The sequence below is a fragment of the Nymphaea colorata genome, chromosome 9, assembly GCF_008831285.2.
Source record: "Nymphaea colorata isolate Beijing-Zhang1983 chromosome 9, ASM883128v2, whole genome shotgun sequence".
NCBI lineage: Eukaryota > Viridiplantae > Streptophyta > Magnoliopsida > Nymphaeales > Nymphaeaceae > Nymphaea > Nymphaea colorata.
The window spans coordinates 2,826,016-2,851,234 of NC_045146.1; the positions used below are offsets into that span (position 1 = coordinate 2,826,016).

The window sequence follows — 25,219 nt, forward strand, 5'->3', positions numbered from 1 at the left end:
CCCCCCTTACACGGATAAAGATGAAAAAGTGAAAAAAATCACGTTTTTCTAAAGGACAAAATAGCCATCCATTTCTTTTTTTAGGAAGAGGCCAAGTTTTCTACAAGTTTCCTGTTGCAAACTAACTTTTTGACGGACATAACCATTGCCAACTACAATCTCTAAGTTTTCTAGAATTTTTTAACTTTGCTCTTACATTTACTTCGCTCTAAATTTTATTGGTGTTTCTGTGTCTTAAATCTTCTTAAATCTATAATATAATCAATTCTCATAAAACAGATAATCCATTGCATCGATAAGTAAATTGAAGTTCATAATCTTCTCGAGTCCTTCAATATGCTCATTTCTAAGTTTTCAAACTTCTTAGTTTTTTCTTCACATCGTCGGAATAAAACAACTCATAAATAAACAAAATTCATTTTCATATCATATTTCAAACATACATGGATCACATTCTTAGCAAACTTTATGCATAGTCAATCATTCATTTATAAGAAAAACCTAAAAAAAAAAAAAGACAATTATATTTTGATAAGCTTTCGAGATATGGATGTCAATATTAGGTCTGGGCACCGGGAGTGCTCGATACATGGCCTGACCCGGGCCAGGCCCGGGCATTGCCGTTGGCAAGTTGGAGGCCCGATAAGCCTGATGTCCGTTGTAGGCTCGCACCATCGCTGTGAGCGTCTTTTGTGTAGGTGCTATGGCTACCACCGGGGCGCGGCACCCATGCTCCCTGTTCCTTCTACCTGCCGGTCGTTGCCTCAACGTAGAATTATTTTAAAAACTCAAATAGTTTTGGTAAAACGAGATTTTCACAAAACTAGGTTTTTGAAGGTCCCATAGAAACGCCTTCTTGAAGTTTCAAATATAAGTTATAATTAATTTCTCAAAAATGCATATTCTATTAGCTTGTACCTCATAAGAACCAATCTCAGATCACCGGATCTCAAATGCAACCTTAGGTGTAGGGAAGTAAGTATATTGAGACAGGTACAAGTACACTAATTTTAGAAAATCAAGATACGGGTTCCACTGTGTATACATAAAAATATGTTACATGTATTATATATAATAATGCATAAAAATTTCAGAATTAAATGAAAAAAGAAAATATAAAATCCACTAGAATTAAAAAAAAAAATCAAACTTAGAGTAAAAATAAGTTTAAAAATATAAAATTTAAAATACAGACATACCCAAACCTGCTCGCGCGAGCTAGCCGACCACCTAACCGCCGGCTGAGAGACGCCTTGGGTCCACAAAAGATGAGACGGAGGCCGTGAGTGGTAACAGGACGCGGTCACGTGATCGGCGCTGTCTCCATTCCCGACCTAGCGGTCCAGACGGGACATGCACCGAGAAGGAAAGATGATTTACCGCAGCCGTCCATCTCCGATCCAACGGTCCATCCGGTCGACGGCGATGCTGCCGCGGCGGAGGAGGGAGCGGCCAGGATCTGGCGGTTCCATGCTGGCTAAGGCTTTACCAAAGAAGCCCACGTCCGACGACAACCCATCTACCTCATTACTCTCCGATATATTATCGGGACTCGATCGGGTAGTTCTTTCCACTGGTCCGTGCCTCCGTGGTTTCCGGATTGAGAAGGGAGATTAAGGTGGAAATGGGAGGAGCGAGGATGAGGGAATTGGGAGTGCAGTCATGGCGGTTGGCGGTAGTGGCACAGGTGTTGGGCGTCGCCGCGTGCGTTATGGTGCTGGTTTGGTGCATCCACTTCAGGGGAGGCCTCGCTTTTGTAGCCACCAACAAGTCTCTCATCTTCAATGTATGTGAGTTTTCTTTCCTTCTGATTTCTCTTCCCCCTGCGATTGCTATTCGAGCTTCAGAGGGAGTTGTTTCCGCTTCAATTTCATTTCCTGTTAATAATTTCCTTTCCCTATTCGATTGAGTTTCTTGAAAAATGGGTTTTCTTAGCTGGTTTGGAATCTGTTGAGGAGAGGAAGATGAAGGTTCTCGGTAGAATTGTGGTTTGTACTTGGTAGGGGAGAACGCCATGAATCGAATCAAGAACGAGTCCTAATTCTGTGAAAAAAAAACATGAATCATGTTTCTTTTTAGGGTTTCAGTCGGGTTTGAAAGTGAATGCCACAGAAAGAATAGAAGTAAATGGTGATCTTTCAGAAGCTAATTTCTTGAGATGCTCATTGCTGGGTTTGGTCTCTGTTCTTGCTTCCGGAGACTTTTGGTTGTCCATGGTGCAGTGATCGTGAATGACCTATAAACTCTTGAAACGTCTTCCGATCGATCTGGTGATCCTTTATCTTCCGTGAGAAGTTCTACTCCATGTTCGATGCTGCCTGTTTGGCCTCCCACTTTCTGGGAGAAATCCGAATTCCAAAGTCCTGAAATTTATTGTTAAGAGATTATTCCATCAAAAATTTCCCCATCTTGTTGGGCACATTTCAAATCTTACCCTTCATTGATTTATAAGATCAGTGATGAAAGCATCCATCAAATATAGCATAGGGCAATCCTACTACTCAAGGGAGCAATATTGTTTTTGAAAACTAACTTATTCAAAAGAATAAACTAAATAAGTGGACGTGCTCTGTCTCTTTTGAAGACATCCGATAAAATTGGAACAATAATTTTCAATGCATGTATGAAATTATGTCAGAAATCTAAAATTTATTGGCCTGCATTTTTCTTTTTGGAGTAGCACTGATTCACAGGTTTTCATACCTGTAAGAGCAGGTACATGTATAATAAATTAAATATTAAACCATTTTAATGTAATGAACCAAATCACACCGCCAGTTAAAAACCTTCAGCTTAAGCTTATGATGATGAAGTTGTAACAAGGGTGAGGTAGGTGTGGGCAATTGCCCACATTAAACCCAGAAACTTTTTTTTTTTTTAAATTTTTATATTAACATTTCTGAGCAAACTTTCTCTTTTGATGCTTCTTAGAAGTAAAAAAAATTATACCTAATGCCCGGTAGCAAGAATTTTTTCCGAACCAAATCATTGTATATATATTTTTAGATATATTATAAAAATATGATTACCTTTTATTTGAATAAGAGAAACATGCTTGTATGTAAATACCATATCAGCTGCTCCGGTAGATTAGGAGCAAACAAAATTTTAATTGCAGAAAGAAAGTTCTAATTGAGAAATTTTAAATGTAAGCAATTTTTGTTATATTATAAAATGTTGGATGCTTTTGTAACACGATTGCTGTGTCATCCCCCACCTTCTTTAAAAGCGAGTTTTAAAGAAAAAATATTCCTGCTTTTCCATGAACGTCGATTGCATCGTTACTTTCCTAGACTCTTTCAGCTGTCTAACCCTTCAAAAGACGAGACCACTTGTCCCTTTTATGGAAGCGTGACTTTCATAGAAAAAAGCACTGTAAATATATGCATTCAAATATATTTAATTGCAAGCAAAATTAATTTTTGTCAGTTTCCTACCAGTTTTGGAGTTTAAAGTTTTTTTTGGATTTAATGGATATGTGGTTCACTGGTCAACTAAAGTGTTGAACTGTGACAAGTTATAGATAAAAAAAATTGTACTCATAAGAATCAAACTGCATGGGCACGGGCACGGGCTTTTACTGGTCTACCAACTCAATCGGCTACGTTATACTCTCAAAAAAATCTTAGTTTTGTTGCTTTGTTGCTTGAAAATTTTCTATAGTATGGTCCTTTTAAAAGAAAATATGTACCTCTATATTGGCAACCGAGGGATAATGATGTATCCTATTGATAGATAAATTGCATGATCACAAGGTAAATATGAGCGATTTAAATGGGCAGGTTTTTAAAGAAAAAAAAAAAGGAAAAAGAAAAACTCTTTGTTTCTTTCGCCATGAATGAATTTGGCGGGGAAGCGATCCAAAAATATCAAGGAGAAATCTCAACCAATCGATTGAGCGGCGGAGGAACGTTCTGCTGTGAACCTTTTGGATAAACTGCATTATTGCTCTTAGAGGAGGCAGGATCCATGGCTTATTTCCAACATCTGACGGTTCGTCTTCCTGAGGAATATTTGATCTTTGTTCACAAAATCATAATTCTCCCTCTCTCTCTCTCTCTCTCTCTCTCTCTCTCTCTATATATATATATATATATATATATATATATATATATATATATATATATATATATATATATATATATATATATATATATATATATATATAACAAATGCTGAATGTTACCGGATCACTGAAAATTAAAAATACTACAAAAGTGCTGGTCACAATTTATAGCACAGTAACAGTTTGTCTATGGTACTTCTTATAATGTCTAAAAGTGACTTTGGTAATAGATTTTTAATTTTTAACCATCAAGGTTATGTCAATATTTAACTATAGATTAATTCTTTCTTCGGAAGGATATGGATAAGCTGTCGTAAAGTTCTACAGAAGAGTATGGAAGAAACCTGGCTCCTAGTGTGCCACGCAATCGTCTGACAGCTAATTACTACATGCATTGAGTATGCGAACCGACAAATATTTATTTTGTGAGTGTGACAGATTCATCCCGTGTTGATGCTGATTGGCTTCATCTTCTTGGGGAGCGAAGGTAATTTATAATTCTGGTGTCATGAACTTTCGTTCTTTTCGAAACTCAAGTTTCTTAATCTTTTGACTTTCGCAATACGTTCGAAAATGCAGCGATACTTGCATATAGAGTGCTGCCTGGAACGAAGCAACAGCTGAAGATTGTGCACTCTGCCCTCCATCTGATCGCCCTTGCTCTTGGCATCATCGGCATCTATGCGGCGTTCAAGTACCACAATGAGAGTGGCATTGCCAATCTGTACAGCCTCCACTCTTGGTTCGGCCTTGGCACCATCGCCTTGTTTGCCATCCAGGTAATTAACCAATAGCTCTCTCTCTCTCTCTCTCTCTCCACCCCCAATTAGCAATTAGCGATCATGAATGTCTCATTTGCTAAATGAATTACATTTACAACCAAATTCTGCACAATCCATCTCTTAGATCTAATTTTCAAGTGAGCAAAAAGTTCATCCCTACCATATGAAATGAGGCTTGAAGGCTCCTTCCTACATTCCGTATATCTTCACCGTCTTGAGCTGTCTTGGCATCAATTGTGGTAATAATGCACCTTTCAACTTAGATATTGTGATCTATCACCTTAAGACACATGAATCTAACACCTACATGAATCAAACAAGAGGGTTGTTTTCCTATAGGCCCATAGCTCTACCTACTACGTTATGACCCTTGAGGCAGGTCGAATTTAATTTGAGCTCCAAACGAAGAACGTCATGAATCTTATGTCGACTTTAAGCTATATGACAATAAAAAATTCTATCTGCATGGGTAGTTTTAAAACATTTTGACCTTCAATCTTAAAATTTCAAAGTGAACGCCCGCAAATCTAGTAGCAGAGAGAGACATATTTAGCTAAGGGGCATTCACCATATATTCGGGGGACAACTTATCAACAAATAGCAAAAATATGGGATCAGCTAATATGTAAACAAGGGATTTTTATTGGGTTGTACAAGCAATGATGTAACCTTGGACCATGAGGGTAGGGGAAAGGGGTGCTTCAGCTCTCACTCAGGCTGTGGAATTCTTCTACTACTCATTAGAACATAAGCTAGTCATAAGGGTTGTTCTCATAATAAACAACAAATTTTTAAACTTTAATATACAGTAAGGCCCTATCCAAACAATTTTTTATAACTTTTTTAACCTACAAGTGCCCCATTTAAGCAGAAAAAGGTGAAGGATAATGATGATGTATACAAGCCTTAATAATTAGATATAGAGTAAAAGATGTTACAGTCATTTTCCTCAAAAAGAATGCTTCAACAACAATACAACAGGCCAAATCAGCTAGTATGATAGTCAGACATGCACAAAACTGCTAAAAATCGGAACCATAGGGCTGCGAACATAAGATCGAGTTTCCAACACCAATGTTGCAGCAATATATATCAAAATATATGCTAAAAAATACAGAAAATAAGAGACACTAATTTATGTGAAAAAACTCTCAAGAATAGAGTAAAAAACCACGGGCAAGATATATATATATATATATATATATATCCACATCAATATGTGTTGTTCTTCATGCAGAAAATAACATAAATCATTCTCAAGAATGAATGCACAAGAAAACAACAAGAAAAGAAATCACCGTATGTTTTTTTCTTTCCATTGTTTTCTTCACTTTCTCTCTCTACACTTGCACCCACACGGCTGCACAAACCCGCTGCCGTGCTCTTCTTCCTCTTTCCTTCTTGCCTACCTCCTCTCCTTCTCTTCTTTGTCTTCCTCTTTCCCTTATCCTTGCTTGGTGTGAGCCACGAGGGAAGAGCCCTCTTTTCTTTCATCAAAAGAGTAAAAAACAAGAGAGAGAGAGAGACATGAGAGTGATGGGGTTAGGGCACCTTTGGGTGCCCTCCCCTTTTTCTTTTCACCCGGGTCGGGTCTTCAATTGAGGCTGGACCCGACCCAACAAACTCCTCCTCTAGCCTCAAGAGAGGGATCATACCTGTAAAATGAACAAAATTAATACATTGCTTTAAAGACAGTCACCCCAACTAAATCTCTACACATGTCATGTTTCTCTTTAGGTAAAAACTTCGTCATCATATCTGCAGGATTTTTCTCTGTATGTATCTTCTCTAACTAAATAAATTTTTGCTCAAACACATCACGAATCCAATGATATCTGACATCAATGTGCTTGGTCCTTGAGAGGAACGCTGAATTCTTCACCAAATGTGTAGCACTTTGGCTATCACAATGCAATACATAGGTTTTCTGACTAAGGCCTATATCATGAAGAAAACTCTTCATCCACAACAACTCTTTACAGGCTTCAGTTGCTACAATATATTCTACCTCTATAGTGTAAAGAGCAACACACTTCTGCAATCTATATTACAATGATATTGCTCCCCCTGCAAAAGTGAAGACATAACCGGAAAGAGACTTCATAGAGTTCAAGTCACATGCCATGTCTGCATCAACAAATCCTTGTATCTCTGAATTAGATTCACCGAAACATAAACAGTAATTGAAAATTTTTTTTAGATACGTTAGGACCCACTTCACTACTGCCTAATGCGCCCTGCCTAGATTTGACAAAAACCTGCTAACTACACCAACTACATAAGCCAAGTCTGGGCGTGTGCAAACCACAACATCCATAAGACTACATACTGCGGAGGCATATGGAACATTTTTCATTGTTTCTTTCTCATCTACTGAGGATGAACATTACTCATTTCCCAATTTAAAATGTGTTGCTAAAGGTGTATTTACTGTTTTAGCATCTTTCAATCTTACCTTTTGGTTGCTCTACCAAATCAAAAGTGTGATTCTTATATAGAGAATTCATTTAGCACCTCTGTATAAGATTCTGACTCTCTACTATCTGTAAACACAATATATTCATCAGTACAATATCAAGTAGATGGTATACGTATTCTTTTACCTCTTCCCAATTGCTCCTCAATTGGTTCTGAATGAGAAGGAAGCTCCCCCTCCAACTCATTCTCATGATCAGTTTGAGTCTCCATAAGGCTGCCATTTGTATACTATTTATCTGTCTCCTTTCCTCTTTTTCTACATCTTCATCAGTCTCACATGCTCAGAAGAAAATTCTTCAAGTCCTGCACAAATTGACTCATGAATACTACTAGCATTTACACATGACTGTTTGTCACCCATAACATCTTCAATCGTCTGATCTTCTTTGAAGATAACATCACGATTGCTGTAGATTTTGTCGTTCTTTGGATCCCATAACTTTTAACCAAATTCATCATCTGCATAACCAAGAAATATTAGAGGAATTGCTTTATCTTCTAGTTTGGTTTTATGTTCTTTTGGTACATGCATAAAAGCTTTACAACCAAAAACTCTGAGGTTTATATTTAAATTCTTCATTTGACCAAACTCTCTGTTGAATATCTCCATCTAGAAGCACTGAAGGAGACCCATTTATTAAATAAACTGCAGCACGCATTGCCTCGGCCTAAAAATACTTAGGCAACTTAGAGCTAGATAGCAAACTTATAACTCTCTCAATTATAATTCTATTCATCCTTTCTGCAACTCCATTATGTTATGGAGTATAGAGAATTGTCTTTTCATGTTCAATACCATGTCTTAGACAATACTATCGTAAAAAAGATGCTATGTACTCACCACCATTATCTACACGCAGTCTCTTCATCTTCTTACCATTATCGCGCTCAACCGCTGTATGAAAAGTCATGAAGATACTACTTACTTCACTTTTGTTTTTCATTGTAAACGCTCACACATTCCTAGATCCATCATCAATAAATGTGACAAAATAGGATGCTCCACCTTTAGATGTCACATTTATAGGCCCATATACAATATCTATCTTCACTTAGTTTTTCTGCAGAAATCAGATTCATTCTAAGATTTGAAACATGTTTTACATCTTTCAAAGTCAATTTGCATCATGTGCTCGTCTCATTTCATACATCTCCTATCTCAACAATCTTCGAAATATCACTGTTGTTCATGTGAACTACTCCAAAATCACCTGCTCTATAGGATAAGAACAACTCTCTACATGTTGTGACATGATATGAAACCCCAGTATCTAAAATCCATGTAGAATAACCATTCTGAAATGTAAGACAATCATTTTCTTTAGATAAAAATAATATTATCTCAGCATCTGAAGCAACTGCAGTGTACTATTTTGGTTTCACATTCTCTTGACTCTTCTTTTTCTGTTCTTTTTCTGCTTTTTATTTTTTGCAATCAATCTTCTTGTGCCCTGGAATACCACAGTGAAAGCATTTATCTGTCATATTGGGTTTTGATTTGAATTTACATTTTGATCTATCATGCCATTTGTTACGGTTCTTCTGTTTGCTCCTGTCTCCCATTACTAACACTTGAGAGCTAGTAGCACCAAGAGACTTTCTCCTTATCTCTTAATTTAGAATGCAGCTGGTTACATACTTCATCGTAAGCACACCATCTGGAGCGGTGTTGCTCAAAGAAACAACTAAAGTTTCCGAACTATCAGGAAGAGAACTGAGCAATAAGAGTGTCTGTAACTCATCATCTAATATTATTTTCATGGCTGATAACTGATTGATTATGCTCTGTACTGCATTCAAATGCTCTGACACTAGTTTTCCCTCTCTAAGTTTCAGATTTACCAATTGCCTAATTAAGAAAGCCTTGTTCCCAGCAGTTTTTCTCTCGTAAAGATCATGCAACTTCTACCATAACAACTTTGCGCTCGTCTCTGCGGATACCAAATGAAAAACACAGTAATCTAACCATTGTCTGATGGTGCCAATGGTTTTCCTGTCCAATAACTTCCATTTTTTATCTGTCATATTCACTGGTTTTTTGTTCTCAATGGGTGCATACAGTTCTTTACAATACATTAAATCTTCCATTTTGAATTTTCATATGGTCCAATTATTCTCATTTAGAGAGACCATCCTAGTGGAAGTCGACTCCATCCTTCAATAAGAATGCACACAACCAACTTGACGCTAACCTGGCTCTAATACCATTTTGTTATAGTCGTTTTTTCTAAAAAGAATGCTTCAACAATAATAAAACATGTCAAACCAACTAGTATGATAGTCGGACATGCACAAAACTGCTAAAAATCGGAACCACAGGACTGCGAGCATAAGATCAAGTTTTCAACACCAATGTTGCAGCAATATATATGAAAATATATGCTAAATAGTGCAGAAAATAAGAGACCAATTTACGTTGAAAAACTTTCAATAATAGAGTAAAAAACCACGGGCAAGATAAATATATATATACTTCAAAGAGACATTACAACCACATCAATACGTATTGTTGTTCATGAAGAGAATAGCATAAATCATTCTCAAGAATAAATGCACAAGAAAACAACAAGAAAGAAATCACCGCATGTTCTTTTTTTCCTTCCCTTGTTTTCTTCATTTTCTCTCTCTATACTTGCACCCACACGGCTGCACAAACCCACCGCCGTGCTCTTCTTCCTCTTTCCTTCTTGCCTACCTTCTCTTCCTCTTCCCCTTATCCTTTCTTGGTGTGAGCCACGAGGGGAAAGCCCTCTTTTCTTTCTTCAAAAGAGTAAAAAACTAGAGAGAGAGAGAGAGAGAGAGAGAGAGAGGCGTGAGAGTGATGGGGTTAGGGCACCGTCGGGTGCCTCCTCTTTTTCTTTCCACCTGGACCCGACCCAACAAAAGAATGTGGCAGAGCAAAAATTTTTTTAGTAAAGAACACTAACTTGCATGATTGTCTTAGTAGGTTGCGTGTTTGTAGGTTCGCGGGGCACTAACCTAAGTTCAGTGTGGGTAGTGCATGTGGCTGGTGCTGCTGGGTCCAACATCATCGCAAAAAAGATTTTGCACTGGCCACGTTTGGCCAGTGTGGGCCACTGCCCACACGTATCTCTGCTACTGGATGAAGATGTACACGAAAATGGTCTCTCATGACGTATTGGTTTTGCTTAGAAGTTGATATCGAATGTTTTGTATGACATGCAGTGGATATTGGGGTTTGTTGCATTTTGGTTCCCTGGAGCACCTGAAGGATTGCGGGCAGCGTCTCTCCCTTGGCATGTGTTGTTTGGCTCCATAGTGTATGTGCTGGCCTTGACCACCGCTGTGCTTGGTTTCCTTGAGAAGCTCACCTTCCTTGAGGCTGCAGGCCTCGCAAAGTATGGCCCGGAAGCCTTCCTCGTGAACTTCACCGCCATCGTTGTTCTCTTGTTTGGGGTCTTCGTTCTTCTCTCAATCATTACGTCTACCACTCCATCTCCTGTGGATGAGTTTGGATATAGACCACTTGCACAAAGTCAGTAAATTTGTTGTTAAGGAGTCGATCTTTTCGATAACTTGAAGTTTGTTGTTACATGTTGAAAAGGACTGTGACTCTGATCTCTTGTCCATTTTATGAGCATGCTTCACTGATCAATATATATATGTAAGTACTTTAAGAACACATGTATTTATGCATCTCTTTTGTTTATGTGCAAGTTACTATATATATATATATATATATGCGATGGTTTTCAACAATAGATTTGAAAAAAAAAAAATCCATCTGGCAACCTATGGTAGCTAGCATATATATATATATATATATATTGAATGGTAACACTAACCTTTTCAAAGTCACTCAACATCTAACCATGGCTGTCAGATCTAAATGATGTATGGTTAAGAGAAAACAAAGAAAAAAAGATGGACATTTTCATCAGCTATTATTAGTTTAATGTCAGGTTAAGAAATTGGTTTGGATTTGGATTTAAAAAATCAGTTTGAATTGGATTTGGATATGTAAATATCTGATCGGATTTAGAAGCAGATTCAGAGTGGATTTATTTTTAGACAAATATTCTACATTTAATGCTCATAAATTTTGAAAATTGGCAAGATTCGGTTCAAAATTCAGATTTGGATTCAAATATGAATATAAAAATTGGATTCGGATTGGATTCAGATTGTGAAATTGAATTCTGGATTTGATATGACTTTTTTTATTTATTTGTATTTGAGTCTGAATTTGTGGTTCTCCAAAAAAAACGAATACGATTATGATTTGAATTCGATCTGTAGACATTCATATCTATCATTTGGTGCATTTAGATATTTTTAGATTCATATTTTATTTAACTAATATAAATAGTTTGGTTCTAGATGGTCTTCGACATGCTACGTGAATTCGTCTTTTCAAATTTATGTTTCATATGGTGAAACCTCTAGAGTGTCTGACCTTAGTTAATGTTTGTCTTCGTTTGTGTTAGTCAATTTTCCACTAATTAAAATCAATGTTGTGGGCTTTAATAAGTTTGTATCACATGCATCACGTTAATAAGGTTCAACGTGCACATAATGCTGGGTTGAAGAGTAAACAATTAGACCTTCCCAACAAGCTATTATTTGTAGAAAAAAAGTTACTTAAGATGAGGGCCCAGTCTTCTACAAGTTTCTTGTTGTAAATTCGTTGGCAAACATGACCTTTACCAACTCCAATCTCCAGTTCCTTAGAAATTTCTAACTTTGCTCTTACATTACTTCGCTGTAGTTGGTATTTCTATTTCTTAAATCTTCTCCAGTCTAGAATATAATCAATTCTCATAAAACAGATAATCCACTGCTTCCACAAGTAAGATGAAGTTCATAATCTTCTCAAGCCCTTCAATGTGCACCTTTCTAAGTTTTTAAACATATTAATTTCTTCACATGGCCGGAATAAACCAACTCATAAACTAAACAAAATTCAGTTCCATATCATACTTCAAATTCACAAGCTTAGCAAACATGAAAAACTTAAAAAAAAAAAAAAAAGCTATACATTGATAAGCTTTAGAGGTTGGGATGTCAATATATCCGATTTAGATCAGATATCCAACTGAACTGTTCCAAAAACAATTGGATACAAAAAAAATATTAACATTCAACTAAAAAATTGGATTGGACTCGGACTTAAGAAATAACATCCAATTGAATTCGGTTTTAGTTAAATATCTGTTCAGATTTAGATTCATTTCGGATTTAGTTTTAAATAAATATCCTATATCCAACGGTTCCACATTTTGAAAATCAGTCATATTGGGTCCAAAATTCAGATTCAGACATGAATGTAAAAGTCAGACACAGATTGTGAAATCAGATTTTGGATTCGGATTCAGATACGACCTTTCTTTGCTTCTATTCGAACCTGAATATGTGAATGTCCAAAAAAGCGGATATCCTTTAAGATATATCCGATTCAAATATGATCCATTGATATGCCTATTATGAGAGTGTGTTCCTTGCTCGGAAAAGTTCAAGCTAGCTTCCTCCTCACCATTAATGGGCCATTTCTCCTTGACACTTTGAAGATTGCTAGTTTTAACCACTATTCGGAAAGAAAGATCTCAGGCAAAATGACAGAAATTAGTACCCATTGGTTCTTTCCTCTGTTAAGGGGGTGTTTGAATGCCACAGACAAACGTCGATGGATGAAAACACAGACGTTTTGTTAATAGATAAAATGCCAGGATGTTTGTCATTGGACCAAAAAAATAATGTCTACCGCGTGTGATTGGCACAGACAAACGTCCGTAGACATGCCTCACCGTGTGTGACTGTAGCGTGGACAAAAAGTGGAGAGACACAAAATGTTACCGCGCGTGACCGGCGACTGGTGTGAAGGGCAGTGAAGATGACGGTGGCCGGCGAGAGGCGAGCGGCAGATTTTCTGTCCATAGATTTAGGTCGGACAAAAATCAGCAGACATGTTTTCGGCCGGCGCTTGATTGTGCCTAGCAGAAAAGTGTAGGTAAGTCTGGGCATCGGGACCGGGTACTTGATGGGTACGTGGATTGATTGGGTCTCGGCTGACCCGACAATGTATCGGGCCGACCTGAAAACCAAATTTTCACAAAACTAGGTTTTTGAACGCCTCATTGAAGTTTTATAAATTATAGTTAATTTCTCAAAACTTCATATATGACACACAAGCACTTAGGAATGGTGGTTTGGAGTCAGTGGCCGGTAGGTGGGCTTCTTGCTGGTTTGGGGCTAGATAGATAGGTTTATCTCTTATACTGCAAAAGGAAAGTTAGATAGAGCTAAGGGCCGAGGCAGAATGGCCGGCAGGGGCCACGACTCCCCTTAGAAATTTAAAATTTCAACAACTTACATGTAAATTTCATAAATTTTAGTTTAACCTGTATAAAAAATATAGAAAATTATATTTCGACCCTTTTAAAATTTTGAAAGTATTAGCTCGGTTGTTGAAATAAAAAAATTATGGCTTTGCCCCTAGATACAGCATAGGCGCATTCCTGAGATACTGACACAACATTAAACCCTAGGAGCAGTGGAAAAAGGAGGGCGAGTTTAAATCGGGGATTTTCCTTCTCAACTAATATGAAAGAGAAAAAAAGATAAAATAAGCATCATGTTGAAAAGGTCTTACCTATAATATTCAAATGGTTGAAGAAATTTTTATTTTTTAGCCTATTTTTTTGCTTGTGATTTCAAAAAAAAATTATTCTTTATTATTTTTAGTAGGGACCATACTTCTCTTCAAAAACGTTAATAAAACTAGCTGCACATCATCGTTTAGTATTACTTCTATCACTAAATTGATTACATTTGTACTATTTTAGTTAGTATTTTATGTGCTTAAGTGAATAGAAGTTTATTTCAGAGCCTTATCTGAAAGTTTTGTGACCTTTTTTAAAAGTTTCAGAAATTACCTTTTTTTTTATTATAGTCGACGGATAGGCATGAGATATATAAATAAAAAAAAAAAACAAAACGAAGATCTAAATATACATTGTTGAGGTGTGGAAGAATCTTCTAATACGAGGCACATGTTTTTAATAATAGTGCAACTATTCCAACAACATAATATAAATGCATATTAAGGTCAGTTTTAAGGGCACCAACTTTAAATAAGGTTGTACACGGGCCAAGTCAAGCTCAAGTTGGACCAGCTCGAGGTCCAGCCGATTCAGAAAACTCAAGCTTGAATTCATGTGGAACTGGAGTTGATCTCAGTAAACCAAGCTCGAGTTCGACTGGACGATAAAACGTTGAGCTCGTACTCAACTCATTTAACTTGTTTATGTTCAGCATGCCTTGCTTCTTTTAACTCGTTATCTCGTTTACCTGCTAAACATTTAACTATTTTCTCATTATAATTCAACATTCATTACGCCGAGTCAAAAGTTTAAATAAATCAAGTTCTTACAACTCTAACTTGACATGCTCAACATTTGGAGCATGCAATTGAATTTGAGCTCGGATCATTATAAATGAGTTGACTTTGGGTCAAGTTTTGACAAGTGTGGGCTCCAGGTGACTTGACTCGTTGTGCAGCTCCACCTCCTCACCCATGCGAGTCAAGTCACCCATTTTGTTGTGGTCAATGAAGCATTATTGTAGTCAAGTTCTATCTCAAGGAGCTTTATTGTAGTCAATGAAATTTGGTGGAAACATTGACAAGGACGGGAGAGGAATTGGAGTTTCGACCTTTCTCTAATGAATTGATATATATATATATATATAATCTAATCTCATATCTTGAACATTTGAAATTTGGTGCACATTGACAAGGACGGGAGAGGAATTGGAGTTTGGACCTTTCTCTAATGAATTGATATATATATATATATATATAATCTAATCTCAAATTTCTCATATCTTGAACATTTGAAATTTGGTGCACATTGACAGGGACGGGAAAGGAATTGGAGTTTGGACCTTTCTTTAATGAATTGATATATATATATATATATATATATATATATATATATATATATATATATATATATATATATATATATATATATATATATATATATATATATAATCTAATCTCATATTTCTCATATCTTGAACATTTGAAATTAGATTTCTTCTTGCACTTGAGGTTTAAATAGTTTGAAGGAATTGCTTTTCTTTCTTCTATTTTAAATTTTCTTTCTGTTTTGTTCTTAAATCACTTCATTTGACCTTTTTCACCTAAACCATGCAATACAAGTACACTTGAAATTAAGCCTACATAAGCATCACTTCCATATACTATAGTTCAATGTAAACATTCATTTGTACATCTAAATATGCAATATCTATGCTCTATCACATAGTATTGTCTTTTTCTATATTTTCAGTATTGATTTCTGCGTTGAAAAGTAAACAGTTAGACTTTTCAAGCCGCTATTATTTTATTTGCAGAAAAAAGTTGCTTAAGATGAGGGCCAAGTCTTCCACAAGTTTCTTGTTGCAAACTTATTGACAATCATAAACTTTGCCAACTCGAATCTCAAGCTCATTAGAAATTGTTTAATTTTTCTCTTACGCTACTTCGCTCCAAATTTGTTCGTATTTCTATTTCTTAAATCTTCTTCAATCTAGAATATAAACAATTCTCATAGAATAGATAATCCACTGCATCGACAAGTAATTTGAAGTTCATATTCTTCCTCCTTTCTAACTTTTCAAACATCATAATTCCTTCACATGGCCGGATTAAGACAATTTGTAAACAAAAAATACTCAGTTCACATATATGACATGCCTATTACTAGGGTTGAACAAGGAGCTCGAGCTCGACTCGTTAAAGCTCGGTTCGTGGATAACTTCGAGCCGAGTCATTTGCTTAACGAGTTGAACTCAAGTTCATGAGTTGACTCGTTCAAATATTCGAGTTGAGTTCAAGCTCCACACGTAACTACCGAGTTGAGCGTGAGCCTTAATCAAGTTGATATATTTAAATGAGTTTATGAGTTTGTCGAGCCTTAATCAAGTCGAGTTCTAGCTTCAACTAGGGCTGGGCGTCGGGCCGGGCCGCCGCCGGGCCGGGCTTGGGCCGGGCCCGGGCCCGACAGCCAGGCCCGGGTCGGCCCGGCCCGTTAGGCCCGGTAATTAAATATATAAATATATATATATATATATATTAATTTTTTTGGTTTAATAATATATTTTTATTCTTAATAAATATTTTTTATATTTAAAAATATTATTTTATAATTTAAAATTATTTTTTTAATTAAAATGGGCCTGGCTGGGCTGGCCTGCCCGATGGGCCGGCCCGATACCCACCCATAGCTTCAACACGTAATGATTGACATCAATTCTATTCAAATGAGTTTGTCGAGTCTTAATCAAGTCGAGCTCGAGCTCAACATGTAGCAATGAATATCAATTCGATTTGAACAAGTTTGCCGAGCCTTGACCGAGTCGAGCTCGATCTCAACAGTGACTGCCGAGTAGAGTTCAAACTGCTTCCATCGAGCCGAGTCGAACTGAGTCAATCTCAAGGTTTCATTAGTTAAGCCGAGCTCGAGCTGACTAAACTAGGAGTCTACTCGACTCGTGTTCATCCCTACTTACCACTCATTATGCATAGTAAAACCCTAGGGGTCTTGCTTAATGCAACTAGGCATGGACTGGTATATGATTAGTCTTTGTTTTAAGTCCTTCAGCTCTATGTGCTATAAAGGACACAAGTTGAAAGGGGATGTTTGACAACTCACTGTCCAAACGACCCTTAAATGGATGAAGGGTTGATCATCAAGCTTTCCCCTCACCATTAATGGTTCAGTTGTGCCTTGTCTTTATGCTTAACTACTATTTAGAAGATAAAATTTCACAATAAATGACATAAATTCTGGCCACTGGCTTTTTCTTCTCTTAATATCAATATGTTTTTTTCCCAGTTTTTCTCTATCTCTTTCTTCTTTCTTTAATACTCACTTCATACCTTGAAAAATCCATTTGACCTTTTCAAATATATTAAACTTCTTTGGCTCCTGTGTAACAACCCGACCCACTCTCGGGATTGGGTTCCTGGTTCGATGGATCCCAACCCGCCCCCTAGCAGTTTCGGCCCTAACAAAAAAAAGTTAAGAATCAGGATAATCGTCTCATTAATGGCCTCCATTTATAAGCCCTTGAAGAACCCTCACAATTTTCAATACGATACTAAACTTATGGGGTGTTACAATGTTTTGACTAGTTTTGTCCTTTGGCTTTCAATTTCGCTGTAATTTCATTTTGTATTAACTAATTTAATATGATTAGCACATTTGAGTGACAGTCAAAACTATTTTTAAAGGTAAAACTAAGAGTGCGCCAAAACTGGATCTTATTAAAACCCAATTCTCATAAAACTTTGTTTTCGAAAACAGAGTCATATTGTTCATAAAAAGACTATGCGTGGGGTGTGACACCCAAATACAAGAACTATTTTTAAAGCTCAATTACAAACTTAGTTTTTTAAAACCAGATTTTTACAAGACTAGGTTTTTGAGGGTCTCATAGAAACGCCTTCTTGAAGTTTCATAAATCATAATTAATTTCTCAAAAATTCATGTTTTATTAGCTTGTACCTTATTATCCTATCCTTATAATCTCAAAACTTTTTAAAAAAGTAACTTTTCCGAAACTCTCATAAATCTTAATCAAATTCCAATAACTTTTTACAATTGACATAATTTATTTTGTTATATATAGGGAAATTTTGTTATATATAGGGACGAAGAGGATGGTATCATATGATGTCTTTCTTAAAATTCATTTCTTAACGTCCTACGAAAATGTTTGTCTCAAAGCTAAAAAATGCATGCATTTTACATTTCTCTACCTTTTGATTAAATGGAATATACTTCTTAGCATTGGAACCTCTCAGCCTTTTATGCATGCATATTGTTGTTTGTTCTGCGTGTCTCGATCGTTCTTTTGCCATCGACTTAGCCTAAACAAAACACTGTTATGCGTGTCTCGATCGTTCTTTTGCCATCGAATTAACCTAAACAAAACACTGTTCTGCGTGTCTCGATCGTTCTTTTGCCATCGACTTAGCCTAAACAAAACACTTTCGTCTGTTTCGATGTTCCAATGCATTCAAACGATCTCTTTTTCGCGATGTTCCAATGCATTCAAACGACCTCCTCTATGCAAAATTACTAAAATGTCTCCCAAATCAGGAACATGTCTTTCCATGTTAACAGCTGGAAATATGAAAGATGAATATGTGGAAGGGCATTTTAGTGAATCCCCTCATTTCCCACCGACAAGATGGAAAATCTGTTTTTTCATAAGGGCGTCTTTTCGTATGTCATTTTTTAAATATCATGAGGTCATATTTGGAATTAAGCACATAGACACCGCTATTAGTATGGACGTGGGTACGTTGAGACGGTACAAGTACAATGATTTTAGAAAATCAAAGTATTGGGTTTTGATATAGTGTACATCTAAATGTACGCATTATATGTGTAATAATCCATAAAAAAAACCTCAAAATTAAAAGCAATGAAAATATAGAATCTACGTGAAATGAAAATAAAAAGTATAAACATAAAAATAAAAATTAGGTTTGAAACTATAAATTTTAAAATCATATTGGTATATGATTTTTTTCGTGGGTCGAATAATGATGTAAATACCTTTAGTCATAAAAAAAATTATGAGAAAAAAATTTAAAAAAAATAAAAATATTACCAACGGCAGTAGATATTTAAGTACAGGCTTGTTAACTCTACGTACTGTGCATCGGCCCAACCTGTTAGGAGTTGGGCTCGAATTGGCCCAACACCTAAAACTAAGGTTCGAATTGGATAGGACAATTAAACTCAAGCTTGAATTCAGTTTGATTAATTTAAACAATATATTTTTAATAAAAAATAATATGTAAATATAATTAATTATAATAAAATATTATATAAATATAAATTAATAAAATAAATATTAAAAAAATTATCAAGTCCACCTAAACTCAGGCCCAACCGAGGTGACTCGGTGCTCTTTTTCTTATCAAACCCAATATGGAGACGATTCGACCGAGTGGAAAGTTGGCGGGGGGGGGGAAGCGGGCACACGAATCCAAGATGGACGCCGTGTTCATCCCGACCTAGCGGTCCGCACCGAGAAGGAAAGACGACGCCGAGCGCTTACCGCAGCCATCCATCTCCAACTGTGGGCGATCCAACCGTCCATCCTGTCGACGGCGATGCTGAGGAGGGAGAGGCCAGGATCTGGCGGTTCCATGCTGGCTTTAGCTTTAGCAAAGCAGTCCACGTCCGACGACAAGTCGCCAACCCATCCGCCTCCACCTCTCTCATTGCTCCCCGATATATTCTCGAGTAGTTCCTTCCGCTTTTTCGTGGTTTCCGGATTGAGAAGGTGGAAATGGGAGGAGCGAGGATGAGGGAATTGGGAGTGCAGTCATGGCGGTTGGCGGTAGTGGCACAGGTGTTGGGCGTCGCCGCGTGCGTTATGGTGCTGGTTTGGTGCATCCACTTCAGGGGAGGCCTCGCTTTTGTAGCCACCAACAAGTCTCTCATCTTCAATGTATGTGAGTTTGCAGTACTGCTTTTCTTTCCTTCTGATTTCTCTTCCCCCTGCGATTGCTGTTCGAGCTGCAGAGGGAGTTGTTTCAGCTTCAATTTCGTGCTTTAATTTCTTTTCTGTTAAGTTCCTTCCCCTATTCGATTGAGTTTCTTGGGAAAATGGATTTTGTTAGCTGGTTTGGAATTTGTTGAGAAGAGGAAGATGAAGGTTGTCGGTAGAATGGTGGTTGGTCGGGGAGAACGCCATGAATTGACACATGGACGAGTCTTAATTCTGTCACGGATTTTTTTTGTTTTGTTTTGAGTGTTTGAGTCGTGACGATGGTGAACACCATGAGACAGAAGAAATGAAATGTCTTCCGATCGATCGCATAGTTTTCTTGCGCAACAGATCTTTCCTTCTCTTTGGGTTCGAACCTGAAGAATGAGAAAAGGCAAAAAAAAAAAAAAAAAAAAGTCGTTTTCTTTTTGTTGGTACTGGATGTGTCAAACACTCTATTAACCCAGGTTGTTTATATATATATATATATATGTAATTATAAAAATTAAGTTGCCCACAGCTTATCTGAAGCTATGTTATTGGTTGAAAGTGTTATAAAAGGAGTTCTATGATCATCTATATACTACGTTCCAAATTGTTTTTGTTTGGCAGTGAGAGATGAAAAAAATATAAGAGTTTTGACTAACAGAACGCATCAAATATAAAAGAAGAATATTGTTTTTGAAAAGTAACTTATATATAAAAAAAATTATGAGTATTTTTTATAGAACTAACTAAGTAAACGTGAGCTGAATAAATCCGGCATTTTCAATGAATATAAAATTGTGTCAGAAATTTAAAATTGACCATTATTTGGTGTTTTTTTTTTCAGTTTTGATTTGAAAAACACATCTTTATATGTCATTAGTTTCTCGAAAAATAACTGCCTATATATTGTACTTAAAGGTACATTAGTCCTTTTCTTCAATTTCAATTGATCAGTTGATCAATTGAAGTTTCTCTTAAAAAAAAAACAAAAAGAAATGTGGAAGGGGCCCTCCATTTGAGATATATAACAATCAAATATATTAAAACATTAACATATATATATTAAACTAATTTTGTGAAGCCACCTTGAGAGTTTGTGTCATATTTCCGCATGGTTGGCATGAGAGTGGACGCCACTCCGGCCCTAGACCAAGACGGGCTGTTGGGCTCCTAACATGGAATCATATAAATAACCAAAACACCCCTATTGGTTAAATGGAGGACCTTTCCCGATAAAGGGGAATGTGGAGTCCAGAAATTTATTTATTACCTAAATGGGCTTTTATTAGAAAGTGGGAACATGCCTTCTCATGTTAGCTGCATAACATGGAAAGTTCTCCCAAATTCCACTAATTGAGTTTACTGCCATAATTTGACAGAAATTGCCTGTTAGTGTCCATCTATTTTTTGTTGGAAACTCAGTAATCTTTTTGTTGATCTGTTTTCCTTTTAAACAATCCAAACCTACTAAAGATCTCTAGGGTGGCTGTGGCATTTTAGAAAATTTTTATAAAACTATGTACTTTTTAGTCTTCTAATATTTTCACAATTTTCCATTTTATCCTTTCAAAAGTCTTTCTTTTTTCACTTAAGAAAGCATTTTAGTCATTACATGGCCCCTGCATGCCAACAAAGTATGCATATAGCTACTAGCTTCAACGGCCCAACATAAGGTCTTGTGTTTGATTATGTGAGAAAAGAAAATATTTTGATTTTTTTTTTGTCTAGATCAAATTTTCCCATAAAATCTAAGGGCGTTTTAGTAATTTTAATTCCCCCTTTAGTTACGATGATAAAAGTCTAAACCGTCTTCCAGAGTCTAGACCTTGGCATAATTCGAGAGCAGTCTTCTTTCCTCTTTCTTGAAAACTAAGTGGTTATCTTTTTTTAGATATATTATGAAAATTTGCTTGTTTTTATTTGAATAACAAAACGTGCTTATAATATATGAATAACATGTAATCTGATTCGGTAGATTAGGTGCAAACAACATTTTAATTACTGAAAGAAAATTCTAGTTGAGAAATTTTAAATGCAAACAATTTTTATTAAATGATAAAATGTTGGATGCTTTTGTGACACGATGTCTGTTGCTTTGTTTTCAAGTGAGGGAAAAACTGTGGAACGAAGAGCCAAACCCTTCCATTTTCTACTTTGGAGGGTTTAGGGTTGTTTTCCTACTTAGATTACTTAGATGGGCCGCTAGACAACTAAAGTGTTGCACTGTCGCCATTTGCAATCTAAAAAAGTAATGCCTACTGTAATTGAATTGGCGATCAAACTCTCAGTCGAACCAACAATGTTACATCTCTTGAAACAACCATGAAATGCTACATCTCTTGAAACAACCATGAAAAATTTGTTACTGTAGCTTGGCAGCAGAGGAATAATGATTTGATGAAAAGAAGAAGAAAACCTCTGTAGAGGAATAATGATTTGATGAAAAGAAGAAGAAAACCTCTGTGTTTCTTCCGCCATAATTACTACATGAATTTATGAGTTTATGGTACTTCTAATTACAACCGGTGGCTTTAGTAATATAATTTTTATTTTAAGATTTTGTCATTATGTGAATATTTAACCATAGATTAATTCTTTCTTGGAAAGGATACTGGCAAATTGCCCTAAGGTTCTAGGGATGAGTAGCAAGGAACCTGGCACCGAGTGTGCCATGTAAACATCTGGCAGCTAATTACTACATGAATTGGGATAGCGAACTGACAAGTATTTGTTTTGTGACTGACAGATTCATCCCGTGTTGATGGTGATTGGCTTCATCTTCTTGGGGAGCGAAGGCAAGTTTATAATGAATAGCAGCAGTTGATTTAGGCGCAAAAGCCCTTCCACCTTCATTGATAACTTCTTTCTAGGACACCTTATCAATACAATCATCGATCAACACTCAATTTGAATTTGAAAGGTTTACTGTAAAACCACCGAAGTTCTGAAACAATCTTAGGAACAGGGAAAAAAAAAAAAGAGTAGTTGGCTGTAAATAGTAGCATGCACGACACTTAATTTGAATTTGAAATGTTTACTATAGAACCACCGAAGTTCCAAAAAAAAAGGCAGAACCACCGAAGTTCCAAAAAAAAAGGCAGTAAGCATCGATTTTCTGGCGCATTTTTATTGCCACTAGAAGGTGGCTTTTGCTGCACTTTGCCTAGAGCATCAACGTTACCGAATCAATTACGAAGATCTTCTTCCTGCGACACTAGTGTCCTCCATTCTCCTGTATTGAACTTTCATTTTGAGTTTCAAGTTCATTAATCTTGTGACTTTTGGAATACGTTCGAAAATGCAGCGATACTTGCGTATAGAGTGCTGCCTGGAACGAAGCAACAGCGGAAGGTTGTGCACTCCACCCTCCATCTGATCGCCTTTGTTCTTGGAATCGTCGGCATGTATGCAGCGTTCAAATACCACAATGAAAGCGGCATCGCCAATTTGTACAGCCTTCACTCTTGGCTCGGCCTTGGCACCATCATCTTGTTTTCCATCCAGGTAGTTAACCAGTAGTTCTCTCTCTCTCTCTCTCTCTTTAATGAAGGTCTTATTTGCTAAGTGATTTACATTTACAACAAAATTATACAGCTATCCAACTCTTAGATCAAATTTTCGGGTGAGCGAGAAGTTCATCTCTATTGCCTGGAATGAGGCCCACCCCCAACCCCATTCTCCTTGCCTTGGGGGTCTTGAGTCGCGTTAACATCAGCAATAACAATGATGCATCCTTCCGTGCCTTACAACCTTAAAACACAAGAGTATAGCACCGACAAAATCGAACTAAAGACCTGCTTTCCTTTCTTAAAGGCTGCTAGTAAGAACAACTAGTGTATGATACCCCTTGAGGCAGACTGAATTGAGTTTGAGCTTAAAACAAAGAAAACCATGAACCTTATGTGGACTTTAAGTTGTATCACAATTAAAAATTCTATCTGCATCACTAGTTTTGAATAATTTTGACTTTCAATCTTACAATTTCAAATTGAACACGAGCAAATCCAGTGGTGGAGCCAAACATGTTTAGCTGAGAAGCATTCACCATATATTTGAAGGACATTTTATAAACAAATAACAAAAATTTGGGATTCACCGATACTTAATTGAGATATTTTTATTGGGTTGTATAGGCAATTGCCCACACATGCCTACATGTTGCTCCACCTTAAAGCCAATCATTTTTCTTGTGACCATGGCCTCACTTCATATTTTTAGAAATTCAAAATTTTACATGTAAATTTTAAAAATTATAGTATAAAAAAAAATCAAAAAATTATATTTCGGCCTTCATTAAAATTTTGAGACTATAGTTGTAAAAAATTCCTGACTCGTCCCTACCAGCACCATCATCGCAGTAGGCTGGTGTGGTGTGGGTAGCGCAGCGCACACATAGCTTCATTACTAGATGAAGATGTACATACAGAAATGGTCTCTCAATATGTATTGGTTTTGCTAAGAAATTGATATCCATATGACACGCAGTGGAAATTGTGGTTTGTTGCATTTTGGTTCCCTGGAGCACCTGAAGGATTGCGGGCAGCGTCTCTCCCTTGGCACGTGTTGTTTGGCTCCATAGTGTATGTGCTGGCCTTGGCCACCGCTGTGCTTGGCTTCCTTGAGAAGCTCACCTTCCTTGAGGTTGCAGGTCTCGCAAAGTATGGCCCGGAAGCCTTCCTCGTGAACTTCACCGCCATCGTTGTTCTCTTGTTTGGGGTCTTCGTTCTTCTCTCCATCATTACGTCTACCACCCCATCTCCTGTCAATGGATTTGAATACAGCCCACTTGCAGAAAGTCAGTAAATTCGCTGTAAGGCGTCGATATCTTGGATAACTTGAAGTTTATTGTTACATGTTAGAAATGGACTATGAGTGTGATCTCTTGTCCATTTTATGAGGAAGCTTCACAGATCTATATGTGTATTTATAGATACATGTATTTATGCATCTCCTTTTGAATATGTATAACAGATAGCTACTAGACCTTTATATATAAAACTTGATGAGAATAAACAAGTTCGTCGCTCCAAAAACACTTTGTTCCTGAAAACAAGTGTTGCTCACCAAACAGTGAACAGAAAACAAGTAAGGACAAAGCGTTCTTTTGTCCATTGGGAGCAAAAAAACAAGTCCTTACTTGAAACATCCCAGAACTCAGGGCTGCTAGAACCCACGAAACCTTGGCCCAAAAAAATCAAAACCTCCCCCTCCCTTGCGCTTCTCTGTTCTCCCTCGCCTCTTGTCTTGCTCGCCGCATTTGCTCCTCAAATTTGTGCCTCTCTCTCTCTATATATATATATATATATATGTATGTATGTGTGTGTGTGTGTGTGTTATCAACCCACATGTGACTTCTCCCTCTATTAACATT

General features: G+C 36.8%; 1 protein-coding gene across 3 annotated transcripts; it reads left to right on the forward strand.

Moving 5' to 3' along the window:
* The first annotated feature begins 1,489 nt into the window (after positions 1-1,489).
* LOC116260402 (probable ascorbate-specific transmembrane electron transporter 1) lies at positions 1,490-24,846 on the forward strand. 3 transcript variants are annotated; one of them, XM_050079597.1, is made up of 4 exons: positions 1,490-1,786; positions 22,595-22,643; positions 23,153-23,352; positions 24,334-24,838. In XM_050079597.1, exons 1-4 carry the CDS (start codon positions 1,625-1,627, stop codon positions 24,649-24,651), a joined length of 729 nt encoding a protein of 242 aa, XP_049935554.1. In that variant the 5' UTR covers positions 1,490-1,624; the 3' UTR covers positions 24,652-24,838. The 3 variants fall into 3 exon arrangements, with proteins under 3 accessions (XP_049935554.1, XP_031494586.1, XP_031494587.1); XM_031638726.2 differs by lacking the exons at positions 22,595-22,643; positions 23,153-23,352; positions 24,334-24,838 and adding exons at positions 4,505-4,553; positions 4,646-4,845; positions 10,513-10,996 and having other exon boundaries at positions 1,520-1,786; XM_031638727.2 differs by lacking the exon at positions 1,490-1,786 and adding an exon at positions 19,572-19,821 and having other exon boundaries at positions 24,334-24,846.
* The last annotated feature ends 373 nt before the right edge of the window (positions 24,847-25,219 follow it).

What these genes read in the sequence shown, in the direction of transcription:
- LOC116260402 (XM_050079597.1), top strand. Translation starts at nt 1,625, where the DNA reads ATGGGAGGAGCGAGGATGAGGGAATTGGGAGTGCAGTCATGGCGGTTG. An exon ending in ACAAGTCTCTCATCTTCAAT is followed by an intron (nt 1,787 to 22,594) that starts GTATGTGAGTTT and finishes TGTGACTGACAG; the next exon opens with ATTCATCCCGTGTTGATGGT. An exon ending in TCATCTTGTTTTCCATCCAG is followed by an intron (nt 23,353 to 24,333) that starts GTAGTTAACCAG and finishes TATGACACGCAG; the next exon opens with TGGAAATTGTGGTTTGTTGC.